General features: G+C 42.5%; 1 protein-coding gene across 1 annotated transcript in view; it reads left to right on the top strand.

The window, feature by feature from the left end:
* The window catches only part of B3GNTL1 (UDP-GlcNAc:betaGal beta-1,3-N-acetylglucosaminyltransferase like 1), a 140914-nt gene that overhangs the window by 98218 nt on the left and 28727 nt on the right, over positions 1-13969 (top strand). Inside the window, exon 4 of the mRNA XM_065563370.1 lies at positions 11291-11426. Coding sequence (XP_065419442.1) covers positions 11291-11426 — 136 coding nt within the window. The remainder of the gene's footprint in view (positions 1-11290; positions 11427-13969) is intronic.

The following is a 13969-nucleotide window of genomic DNA, read 5'->3' on the forward strand; positions in this document are numbered from 1 at the left end:
GGAAAACAACAGGCAGCTTGGGGATACGGTGAGCAAATTACTTATTGTACCATTACTCTTAACTACAATTCCAGAGGAAGATCTGACATTTCATACATGTATAATCTGATGATGAGTGTATTACAAATACTGTAAATTAAAACAATCTGGATTTCTCATAAATATATAGTAAAAATTATGGTAATATTCATTTTGGGGGGGGGGGTTGTTACAGTTCTCTGTATATTTAGGCACAAATGTTTTCCCACACATTTGTTTAAAACATTTCTGATCTCTGGGATACAATCCCCAGCACATATTCCCCACATATAATTTGCCTCGTGCATGTGAATCAGTATAAACATTAATCCAAAACTCAGGCAGATAGAAGCATTGACCATGTAACATGTTGATTTGTCAGGTCTGTGTAACTTGATAGAGGTGTCCATTTCTGCTGGTGCTCAGTCAGGCTGACTGATGTGAAAAAATAACTAGTTTGGCTTTTTCAGGGTTAAATCTGCAGGGTGTGCTAGTGAAATCATTTACTTTCACTTGTATGTAAATTTAGCATTTTAAGAATTTGGGAGATTAAGGACAAGTTGTTATTAACTATATGACTTTCTATTCTGCCGAAGCTAATATGAAATCTAAAGGGCGTGGGGGTTTCTTTCAGATGTGACATTAAAATAAGTACCACGCAGCACTTAATTGCCAATGATTTTGGATTTTCAGCTCCAGATATGTTTTTTCATAAGGTGTAGATGAGAGAGCTCAGTGCATAGGAAGTTAGTGACTGGTCTTTCATCTCTGGAGACCTCATGACAAATCTTGATTTAGGTGAGAAAAAGGAAAGAAAAGAAAAAGCAATTGATTGTTCTCACCCCATTTCCTATTTGTCCACATAATTAAAACACCAAATAATTTGGCACAATCAACAGTCTCTGGTCACAAGAGGCCCAAGTTTAGCTAGGATGTGATCACTAGGATGTGTCTACTACTCCTGATCAAAGCAGTTTGCCAGTACTGTGTGTGGGTAGTTCGCTCATCCTTATTCCATGCTATTCCTGGTTCTAGATAGCACTCTTAGTCTCTCACTGGCAGAAATACAGTCCTAACTCAGGCAAAACTCAGATAAATTGGATTTTTTAAGTGTTAGAAATGCAGGTTTGAGCCCTAACAGAATTTGCCCAATTTACTCCTAAGTGTGTCTCTATACTGAGAGAGGGGGCCATTGCAAATTGTACAAAATGGATGGTGGTTTTGCTTGTTAAATGCAGTGCTTTACCACTTGCATACAGCAACAGTGTTTCTGACAACTATTCTGGCACACCCACATGCTGTGAACCTTACAAACATGTTTGTAACACTGTATTCTGGGACTCTTAAAGCACCTACCCCCAATTACCAAGCACTGCTACTGGGAATAGAGAACTATTGTAAGTTCCCAAATGCTGTGTGCTACACTGTAGAATGGAGTTAAGAGGACCAATTGAACTGCTGAGACTACAGTGCTTTTGACTCCCCATCCACACTCGGGAGAAAAGTCATTGTTTCCCATATCAGGTCAGACAGTCCTCAGCTAAAGACCGTGCTCAAGTGTTGCAACCAATCTGCATCACTAATGCTTGTAAAATTCCTGGCAGGGCTGCTGTGTATGAACACAACACCATGTACAGACATTGTACACTTACAGTGCTCCAGAATATGTTAGCCTAAGACCTGATTCAAAGCCCACTGAAATCAATAGGAGTCTTTCCATTGTCTTCAGTGGTCTTTGGATAAGGCCTCTTAGACAGGGACCACGTTTTTTTTTTTAATTGTGTGAGTAGCATTAAAGTAGTGCATGCTTTAATGTGCCAGTTTTCAACTTCCTTTTTACTTGAGACATAAATTAATTGGAAATCAATTTACAGGCAAGTTGCATCTTAGGCGCATTTAACATGTGCGAATTCAGCTTTGCGCAGTCGGCAAAAATGGTGGGAAAAAAGGAAAAACAACAATATAAAAACTGCATCTGTAGTGTGGGCGATTCTGCCCGCCATTGAACTCAATGAGTGTTTCACTATACGCGGTTTTCGCTTTACGCGCTAACCGCGGAACGGAACCCCCGCGTAAGATGAGACTTGCCTGCATTGTACCTAGTAGAGTAGTTATTTTTCAATGTGAAGTGGAATCCTAGTTTAAATACTAAAAGAATCCTGAACATAAACCAATGTTTTCAGCACAATAAATTTTCTTTAAACCACTGTAAATGATACAATCTTTAATATTACACTATACAGTGGGAATCGTTATTTGAAAAATCTAAGTAAAATGATTGAAGACAGTAGGAAATGAGAACAAATGAAAAAATAAAAGAAATTGTTGCAAGCACGAAACAGAAGTGATTCAGCCAAATCGGGATGAAGGGATCAAGAACAAAACGCCTGCCTTGGATCGCCTTTTCTTGTTGAGAATACCCTTTGAATTTGCTGAAATTGATAATCCCACCCAATCCTCAGCATTTACAGATGTTTCCTTGTTACGGTCCCACAGCCGTGTGGACTCAACATTTAGTATCAGTCTAACATTTGTTTACATTGTCTGATTTGTATAAATTACATTGTGGAATTTATTTCAAATGTGCAGACACAAAAATGCACTCGGACACACAGACATCTGCTAGCTTGCTGATTTTATTTTAGAGCACATTTTTTAGTCATTTTGTCATCCTTACAACTTTATTTGAAAGGATTGTTTTTCCAATGATTTCTTCCACTGCTTCTTTTCTTTTAGAAATGTTGTTTGTTATAAATGTTTCCTTCAGAAAAAAACAAACAGAAAAAACCCAACCAAAAACCAACCAAAAAAAAAGAGAAAACAGTTGATTTTTTTTTTTTAAATAATGGAGATATCCCATCTCCTAGAACTGGAAGGGACCTTGAAAGGTCATCAAGTCCAGCCCCCTGCCTTCACTAGCAGGACCAAGTACTGATTTTGCCCCAGATCCCCAAGTGGCCCCCTCAAGGATTGAACTCACAACCCTGGGTTTAGCAGGCCAATGCTCAAACCACTGAGCTATCCCTCCCCCTCTTAAATAATCCATAGGAAGTTTCAAAGTTGTCACTTTCTGGATCAATTTCCTTTTTTCTGGTGTGAGTGCACAGGCACACTGTTTTGTTATTGTCTGATTGATCATGAATGTTGGGTTACACATACCGATTTGTGGTTAGGGGTTACTTGTTACTGTTTGTCATGGCAGACTGTTTTTTGTTGCAGGGCTGCTCATAAGTTCTAAGCTTTGCTTACTTGGTTTGTTGTTGTAGGCAAGCTCATGAGCACCAGGGTGCAAACTGACTTTTCTTGTGTCACTGGGCTATGCACACTGGTTTGTTGCATTGTAAATGTATGTGGTTTTGTAATTTAATGGAAAAAGGGACATGGAAATAATTGTGTAGGTTGAGGAAGAAAGGGCTGAAGGAAGGCTATAAAGAGTTAAAAGTGATGCTATGTCAGTGTGTGGATGTATGAGCAGATGAAGTTGGGAGAAGGGAGGATTTGTCTCAGGGTTGGTGGCCTATATGTAATGGGTGGGAGGCAGTTTGCAGTTATGTATTTACAGTATTTGAGCTGTGAGTTTGTGGTCCAGTATTATGTTTGTATAGTGGCTGGGTATAAATGGGTTGTTGATGGCTAGGTAGAGTGCTGGCATTGATTCAGAATTCCATGATTTTGAATCTTTTCTTTGTTTTTATAACTGCAATTTTCTAATCAGGCTTTTCTTAAATAAATGATTTTTAAATATAACCTTAATTCTGACTTAACGAACTTTTGTCTGGGAATTTCATTAGTGTTTTTAATACATTTGTCAAGATAAAAGTAGCAGCATCCCTGCTATTTAAATCTACTTATTCTCAAGAATATACATTAGATAGGTTAACTGTGCTAAATAGTTAAACTTGTTCTTCTGCATGCTGGAATTGTAGCAGAGTTTTGTCTTCGAGTGCATGCATATGTCCATTACACGGTAAGTGTGTGAACATCTTGTGCACTAGTGCCAGAGAGTTTTCCGTAGCAGTACCCTTAGGGGTGTTCCCCGTTTTGAGGGATGGGCCTTGTTTTCAGCCAAAATGGATGAATCTTCCCCAGCTTTAAGGAGGTTCTGAAGTCTTTGAGCCTCTACACCCCAGTGATGAAGAGGACAAAATATTATCTTCAGTACCAGCCTAGAGAACAATACTAACTCTTCCATAAGGCTTACCATTCTAAGAGGAGGCAAAGGTCACAGAGGAGAAGACAAGTGCCTTGTTGGTCTCAAGGCATCTCCAGGCCTCAAAGCAGCAGATTTCCTCTTATGTAAAGGACAACTCGCTACCCAACTTGGCTCTCACTGCCCATTCCCCACCTTTCTGGAACATGCTATCCCATTTCCCATGTGTGGGGCAATCCATCACCCTGCACAAATGGGTACTAAGCACAGTGGAGGGGAAGAGGGAGGGGGCCAAGAGGAGTAAGCGGCAGGCAGGGAGGCCTCAGGGGAAGAGGTGGAGTGGGGCCCCAGAGTGGAAAGTGGGTTTAGCCTCTGCTTGAGGAAGCCGAGCAGGGGCAAGGCCCGGGCCAGGCACCAGTGGTTCTTCCCACTTATAGGGAGCTTCCCGCGCTCGCACCCAGCTTCCTCAAATGTAAGAGTCACGCGCCGCCTATGACTGGTCCCTCAACAGGGATATCCTACTTTGGGTATTCTGCATAGGAGATTATCGATAAATAGATGAGTCTGCAACTTGGAAGAACAGGAAGTGTTCCTGGTCCTGTACCAGAGTATCACAGCCCCTGATCTTTATCAAACACTTTCCTGTTTCCATGAAACAAGGACCTCCTCCATGCATACCCACCAGTTCCCCTGGTTCCCAGGGTTATTATCAAGCTCAAGCAAGATCGTGGCAGAATGATCCTTATAGCTCCCACCTGACTGAGACAAATGTTGTATTCAGATGTACATAAACTGTCCACTGAAGAACACTGTAACCAATAACCAGAGACCTCCAAATACAGAACCAGGGCCGGGTGCTGCACCTAAATCCACAAATGCTGCACCTTATGGCGTGATTCATTAGTGGTTGAATGCAAAAGAGGCACACTGCTTGGTGGCAGTCCAGAATGTTCTCCTTAATAGCAGAAAATCTTCAGCAAAGACTTCTTATCTTAGTGGAGACATTTTTCCATCTGGATGGGCTCTCACAGTGTCTTCCCCACCCAGTCTAATATTCAAAGAATTCTGGACTATCGTTTTGCAACTTAGAGTTAGGTCTAGTCTTCAGTTCTGTTACAAGAAGAACAGGAGTACTTGTGGCACCTTAGAGACTAACAAATTTATTTGAGCATAAGCTTTCGTGGGCTACAGCCTACTTCATTGGATGCATGTAGTGGAAAATACAGTAGGAAGATAGATATATATACACAGAGAAAATGAAACAATGGGTGTTACTATACACACTATAAGGAGAGTGATCAGTTAAGGTGAGCTTTTATCAGCAGGAGAGAAAAAGAACTGTTTGTAGTGGTAATGAAAATGGCCCATTTCCAGCAATTGACAAGGAGATATGAGGAACTGGAGGGCGGGAGGGAATAAGCATGGGGAAATAGTTTTACTTGGTGTAATGGCCTATCCACTCCCAGTCTTTGTTCAGGCCTAATTTAATGGTGTCCAATTTGCAAATCAATTCCAATTCAGCAGTCTCTCATTGGAGTCTGTTTTTGAAGTTTTTTTGTTGTAATATTGCAACTTTTAGGTCTGTAATCGAGTGGCCAGGGAGATTGAAGTGTTCTCCAACTAGTTTTTGAATGTTATAATTCTTGACATCTGATTTGTGTCCATTTATTCTTTTACATAGAGACTGTCCGGTTTGGCCAATGTACATGACAGAGGGGCATTCTGTTACAGTGCATCTGGCGGCCATCTTGGCGGTTACAGTGCATCTGGCGGCACCCTTGCATAGAGGGGAGAAATATTTTCACTCACCCGATCATGGCCGGGTCCTTGAAAGGTTTAGATTGATTGTTCCCACCTGTCAAAGACTCACCATCTTCCTGGGATTTGAATTTGGTGGTGTTTGTGCTTATGGATCCTCCTTTCAAGCCCTTAGCATCATGTGCCTTTCTACACCTGTCAGCCAAGATAGCCTTTTTTAGTCATCATCACCTATGCCAGGAGGTTGAAAGAACTGAATGCACTGGTCCTTCATCCGCTAGATCGAGTTTTGTACAAGGACAAGGTTCAGCTTAGACCATATCCTAAATTTCTCTTGAAGATGGTCTCTGATTTCTACCTGAATCAGTCCATCTGCCTCCCAGTTTTCTTCTTGAAGCCACATATGTATAAGGACGAGTGAAGACTTCACATGTTCGTCGAGCATTAGCTTGATACCTAGATAGGACAAAGCCTTTTAGGGTTTCTTTCCAGCTCTTTGTTTCTTACGCAGAACATGAGAGGTCGTCCAATCACAACTTGGGGACTCCCAAAATGGATCACCAGCTGCATTACAGTGTGTTATGCTGCCAAACGAATACCGTTAATGCCTTTTGGCAAGTTTATGGCACGCTCAGCCAGAGCACATTCGACCTTAGAAGCATTTGTGGCAAACATCCCAATCATGAACATTTGTAGAGCAGCAACCTGGCCTTCGAGTCATGCATTCACCAGACATTACACCTTTCTACCGCATCAATGGAAGATGCCAGTGTTGGCAGGGTAGTCCTACAGTCCCTCTTCTGATGAGATACTGAAACCCACCGCCTGGGGTAATGGCTTAGGAGTCACCTACAGTGTAATAGATACACGCTAGCACTCAAAGAAAAAAATAGTTACTTACCTTCTTGCTACTGCTGTTCTTCAAAATGTGTTGCATATGTCCATTATACACCCATTCTCCTTCCCTAACACCGCAGAGGCTATTGGTTTCCAGTGTGAAGAAACTGAAAGAAGGGCAGGGCGATGCCACCTTTTATTTCCCTCACTTTGAGACACAAGGAGGTTGGTGGTGTGTGGAGGACCCCCCCTTACCAGTATTGCTAGGGAAAACTCTCTGGCACCAGTGCACATTACAGCTACAGTGTAATGGATATATGCATCACAGCTCAGAAACAACAGTTATGAGAAGATAAGTAACCATTTTTTACTCAAAGCTTGCTTCAAGCTGAACTTCACGTCCTGCAACCTGACAGGTTTGGCTTTCGACTTTAAGGAATCATTGTCAGGCTGATCCTGCAGGTTTATCAGAGCACTTCAAGTTAAGCATATGCCTGGCAGAGTCTGTAGATAATTCATAGTTCCCAGATGTCCACAAAATCCTATAATGAATAATTTGAGAATTAATCACCCAGCCTACCCCAAAAAAACAAACTCCGGGGCATGAATTCTCATTGAGAATAAATGAACAAAACACATCTGCGGTTTCTAGGCCAGGCCATTTTAAGCTATGTTGGCCCTGTCCCTCATTGTCTCCCCCCCAAAAGAACAAGTCACAAATTCATTGTCCAGTAAATATCAAAATTCATCTTCCCTCAACAAACAACAATCCACTCTCCTTAGGCAGTTACACACCTGAGAAATTTGGTCAGTCAATTTGGTTTTGGCAAAGTTGGGTGTAGTTCAAAATTGCACTTAAAACAGAAAGTGAGTCCCACTCTTAACTCAGGAAGGATTATGGTATAGCTCAACTCTTCATTGTAGATAATTTTAAAGAAACCATTTTAATGCAAGAAGTTACTGTGACTCTCAAGATATTTAATACTATACCACAGCAACTCACTCATTGAAACAGTCTAGTAACAGGGAACTGTTTTTTATGACACAGAACATGTTCTGTTAGGAGTATCACACACACACTCTCTCTCTCTCTCTCTCTCTCACCGCTCTGCCCCCCCCCCCCCCCCCGGCCTTACTCACTTGCATTTTGGGAATGACAGGCCTAGGTCCATCTTTTCAGATAAAGAGCAGAGTACAAGCACTAAAAGCTCCTTTATCCCTCAGTTCTGCACTTTGAGATATTTTTGGACTTCTTACGGTTAACATATCTAAAACTCTAAAATATAAATCCGTTAAAAGCCCTAGAAAATGTCCATGGTGCTAATTTGTGGGAAACTAGTACTTGGAAAGATGGTGTATTTATATAGTGCGATTAGTTCTTCTATATTTTAGCACTGCTAAGAGGCACAACATCTTGAAAGGCAAAGTTGAGGTTCTTATATTTTAAAAAAATACCAAGGATATGGTCAGGGCTAAGGAGTGGTTTTATATTTAAGTAACATGGAAAGAAATTATAGATAGCTGGAAAACCTATATATAACCAGAATATTTGACATCCGAGTCATGTTTTCAATTAGAACATTTTAGGGTTTTAGGAAACTAATCAAGGGAAATGTAGAAGTTTATTATTTAGAAGGAGTTTTATATACTGTAATATTCAGGAGAGCTATCAACATTTCAGTTTTCTAAATATAGCTTTTCACTATCCAGATGTCTCTTGAATTATTTTGATTCAGCCAGGGGTGAAAGTAACTTAAAAGTCTTACCAGTGTGGGGGCCACGCTCTGGGCCCCTGAAAGGGGCAGGGCAAAAGGGGTGGGGCTGGAGGTCAGCCTCCCCAAGCCAGCCCTTCAGCGCTACCCAGCCCACGTCGCCTGGGGCTCCGGCCGCAATTCAAAGGGCCCAGGGCTCCTGCCGCGGCGGCAGAGGCTGGGAGCCCCAGACCCTTATAAATCGCTGGGCCCCGGGGCAGCTGCCCCTTTCCCCCCCCTCTCGGTGTCCCATACAGCTTTAACATCAGCTGCGTATGGGCCCCTACCGGTGGCCACTTCTTACTGGTATACCGTATCAGCCCACTTTCACCTCTGGATTCAGCTCAGCAGTATGGTTTCAAACTTAAGTATTCCTAATTATAATAGTATGTTTTTTTAAAGATACTAACATCTTTGTGAGCGATCTTAAAAAAAATCATCTTATAAAAGAATTACCTCAAGTCAGTGTCTCTTGTTATTACTTAGGGTTACCATACTTAACAAATAAAAAAAGAGGACCCTCCACGGGGTCCTGGCCCCGCCCATTTCCCACCCCCAGCCCCACCCAACTCCGCCCCTTCCCTGCCCCAACCCCGCCCTAACTCCGCCCCCTCCTCCCTCCCACTCCCAGCCACGCGGAAAGGGCTGCCCGAGCGCTACCGGCTTCACAGTTTGCCGGGCAGCCCCCAGACCCTGCGCCCCTGGCCGGCGCTTCCCCAGCGCAGCTGGAGCCCGGGAGGGGAAGCGCCCAGCTGGGGGCGCAGTGTCTGTAGGCTGCCCGGCAAACCGTGAAGCCAGTAGCGCTTGGGCTTCGGGCAGCCCCCTTGCCTCCGGACCCTGCACCCTGAGCCGGGCACTTCCCCTCCCGGGCTCTGGCGGCGCAGGGTCTGGGGTCATGGGGGCTGCCCAAAGCCCGTAGCGCTCGGCTCTTAAACAGAGCCGAAGAGTCGGGGAGGAGCAGAGCCGCCGTGGCCGGAGGCTCTGCTCCTCCCCTGATTCTTCGGCTCTGTTTAAGAGCCGAGCTGCCCCAGCGCTACAGGCTTCGGGCAGCCCCCGTGCCTCTGGACCCTGCGCCGCCGGAGCCCGGGAGGGGAAGTGCCCAGCCGGCAGCTGGGGTCCAGAGACACGGGGGCTGCCTGAAGCCCATAGCGCTCGGGCAGCTCGGCTCTTAAACAGAGCCGAAGAGTCAGGGGAGGAGCAGAGCAGCCGCGGGAGGGGAAATGCCCGGCCGGCATTTTCCCGGACATGTTCGGCTTTTTGGCAATTCCCCCCGGACGGGGGTTTGATTACCGAAAAGCCAGACATGTCCGGGAAAAAACGGACGTATGGTAACCCTATATTACTCCTAAAATTGTAACATTCATGCTGCATAGACTGAGCATAGAATGACAGTAGGCTCCACTACTGGATGTTTTGAGACCTAGTTCAAAAAGCTTTGGACCATTGTAGACCTGTTTCATTTTACTGTCCATTGCCATGAGGCACTGAGCTCTCTCAAGTGTAGTTGAAGGTGCTCAGAATCTCACAGGTTGGGCCCTGAGTTAATTTCTTGGGAGAAGTGGGAGGCATTTTTGGAAGATCAATTAACAATATCTTTCAGGACACAGACTGCATGTTCCACCCTCAGTTATTGAAGGAAATTGCCAAAAAAGGGGTTGGGGTGTGGTGCAAATAGGGAGGCTGTACAGGCCTAAGAACAAGGGGATAAGAATGACATGATTGCAGGAGTTTGAGATCATGGTAGTCAAAACCTGTCAATAACAACTTTATATGTGTGTACCATCCAGATAAAGGTGTGTGTGTGTGTGTGGGGGGGTGTATATACATGTGTGTGCACATGCACACTCTCTCTAGTAACATAAATATCCATCTTTTGAATCCCTTATAGTATCCAGTAATTCAGCCTTTACAAAATGTATCCTAAATTGTAGCCATGTAAGAGAATGCTAGTGAGGTGAATTGTTGAGACCCTGATTGGGAAAAGCTACAAATTATTTAGGGTGACATTTTCAAAAGTGACTTAGATGCTTAGGAGCCTAAGTCTCATTGAAAGTGAATCGGACTTAGGCTCTTAAATCACATAGGGATAAATCACCTAGGGTAAAATTTTCAAAAGCACCTAAGCAATTTAGGAGCCTAAATCTCATTGACTTTCAATGGGTCTTAGGCTTCTAAATGCCTAAGTCATTAACGAAAATGGGTCATAGGCTCCTAAATCACAGAGGTGCTTTTGAAAATGTAACCCTTATAGGAATTTTATGGCAGTGTTTTTCCTACTACAGTAACTCCTCACTTAACGTCGTCCTGGTTAACGTCGTTTCATTGTTACATCGCTGATCTATTAGAGAACATACTCGTTTAAAGTTGCACAATGTTTGCTTATAACGTCTGGCCGCCGTCTGCTAGTACAGTACTTTGTCCACTACTTGTAGGATTCGCTGGAAGAGCAGCTCGTCGGAGCTAGCAGATGGAGAAGAAGAAATGTAGGTTGTGACTCTAGTTTGTTCAAAATCTTTCAGTGTTAATTGAAAGAGCATGTCATATGAACTGAATACTGTAAATAGAACATAGTCTCCCACCCCCAGAGGTAGACCCAACAAGTTTAATGTTTAAACAAGAGATGTTTTTTCCAGCCACGGCATTAATTTCCACTGGAATTGTTGCTAATGTGATCTTTGTGTGCTTTTTGCATCAAGAGTGGTCTGTGTTGACAGTGCTATTTCTTACATTGTTAATGCATTTAGGGGACGGACTCACCTCTTTTCCAATTCCCCAGGGGAACCATCTGGAATCACCGAGTCAGGTTTCTGGAAGACAGAGCCCTCAAGCACTGGACATCTTTCACCATTTGGAATGCTGGCAAACAGGGCAGGAAGCTCTATAGAAGCTTATCAACAGCTAATCAGAAAAAGGTGAGATGTCAAGAAAATCAAGTGTGGGTAAAAGCTGTAAAAAGAGCAGTTTCTTCTCTCCTTCCTACACACACTAGCTCCTTGATAGTTAAGGTCATTGTAGCATAACGTGTGTCCCTAGCATTTTTCAAAAATGTTCTTAGTTTCCAAGTCTGTGTGTCAGCTGTGCTGCTATCTTTTTTTAAATCATGGTATTCATCTCTATTCCAACCGATGTACTGTTATATTGCGTTTGCCTGGTGGTGACTGCATGTAATAAATACCGTATGTCACAGCTCATGGCCTTGCTGCTGTATAAGCCTCACACCACCTAGCAGGTCCAGGTGAACTAAAGGAAAAGGATTCTCTGGATGGGACAGCACTAAAATATCTTGGCTTGAAATTTTTCATATGTGCATAACATTCATCTCTGTCTTGAAGTGAAGACTGGACAAAGTCCTTATGACGTAAATGAATACTGGACAAGGTCCTTGTGACATGCTAAGTAATCTGGTTTGTGTTATATGGAATAGACACCTTATATCCCCCAGTAGAAATCATGACTGTTAAACATAGAGGAGAAAATGTTGTACATGAATATAGGATTTAATTTATAACGCATTTCTTTCTGAACATGGTAGTTACTTAGAATTGGCAATGAGAGAATTTTGCTCAGAAGAGATTTGTATGGGAATTAAAATACCTTGCTCTCATATCATTTTCTTCTTGTCTTATAACTTTGTGAGATAAAGGCTCCAGGGTTAATGTCATATGTCTGTTTCCTATAAATAGTCTTGAAACATCCATTTTAATGTCTTTTTATGAAAAATATGGGAGGAAGGCAGGAGAATGAAGACACGAGAACCTGATTAATCCAGTGGGCCTCAGACTACATACGTCCAGTAAGAAAGTAAAACAAATGAATACACCCACGGTAGAATTCATTGGGTGGAAATGGGAGACAGCCACATAAGGAGTCTGTGGTAGCGGGTATTGAACCGCAATCTCTTGAATGTCCTTCGAGTGCCATCCTTCTTTATCTGTGAATGAGGCAGTGGGTAAAGTAACTGCAAAGAATGAGAAGTTTATTGCTGGGCACATAAGAAAAATTACTTCAGTAAAAAGGACAGAACAATTTGCCTCAAAGTGTTGAGTCATCTTGGCCCCTCGATGCAGTGTGCATGAGTCTGTGAGGTTTCTATAAAAAGGCACTCTGTATGTAGTCAGTATTTTGCGAAGTGCTATGTGAATTCCCCTAACTCTCTCAAGTTCACCACACTTTCCAGCTGATGGCCCTGTATGAATTAGGAAATAATTTCATCAATAAGAGATGGGAGGGTGTTTGGTGACACTACACAGGCAAGAACTTCTGAAATGAAAACCAGAAAACAGTCTGTGGTTTTTGTGTTGCAACCCATCACCTCCTTAGCTTTATTAAATATGTATATATACACCAATCTAAAATGCAGCTGGATTTAAGATAGAATGATTCTCTAATTCTGTGATGCAAGTGATACCTAGTTAATATCCTGTGCTGTAGTAAACAGCGATAACTTGAGGATGCCATCACAAAGTAGATGAAAAGGGCAAGAAAAGTGTCATGGTATTGTATGAGCTGTTTTGCTGCTGAGAGGATAAGACTTATCCCTTGTGCAATATGGAGCAGCCCTGCTTCAGCAATACTCTAGCACTGATGATGTGCTTCAAATTAACTGGGATCCTGACATTCTTTCCATCTGACCTTTGTATAATGTTTGCTTTGGCAATGCTTCAGACCATGATATTATTTTGCTTCTGTCAAGGTTGTAATTAAGCATATTTCAGTATGCAGTACTTGGGTACTGAAACATGGCTTTAGCCATTAACCCATTGGTTACTAAATGCTGTACCAGCTACATCTGGGAAACACACTTGCCTGTTGCAGGTGTACATGCCAAATGCACACCGCTGTATGATTCATTTCAGTGGTGTTCTGCAGAAAAATTCTGGTAAAATATAGGCATATCACGGCTGTTTTTAAGAGGGAGTGTCAACTAATGATTAAAACAAAGTCTCTGTAGCTATCTCAGTTGGTTTCCGTTGTCATTGTAGATTCTCAGCATGTTTAAAAATCAAGCCCTAGGTGTCTCAGACTGGGTACCCAAAATCAGTGGATGCTTTTCAAACTTCGGGTCTAAGTGATTTGCTCAGGATCACACAGCAAGTCAATGGCAAAGCTTTGGAACAAAGCCAAAGTCTCCTGACTCCCAGTACCAAGCAATTCATACCATACGAATTCATACTGCCTGCCTTTAAAAAAACAAGTTACTATAGTTTGCTATATCTGACTCAAAGCAGATCAAATTCTGTCTAAATCAACAGAGAAAAATACCCAAAGTATCTGATCTTTACTTTTCCTCAGAAATCTGTCAAGTATTGTATGACTCATCTCTAACTGGTGCCAAAGACTTGAAACAACAAAATTCCACATGCTCAGAGGTTTTAAATAATTCTTGCTTCACCTTTTACAGCCTAAAATCATAAAATGATCTTTTCAGGGTGATATAGGGAAGTTATCTTTACAG

The sequence above is a fragment of the Chrysemys picta genome, chromosome 12 (genome assembly GCF_011386835.1).
Source record: "Chrysemys picta bellii isolate R12L10 chromosome 12, ASM1138683v2, whole genome shotgun sequence".
In the NCBI taxonomy this organism is placed as follows: domain Eukaryota; kingdom Metazoa; phylum Chordata; order Testudines; family Emydidae; genus Chrysemys; species Chrysemys picta.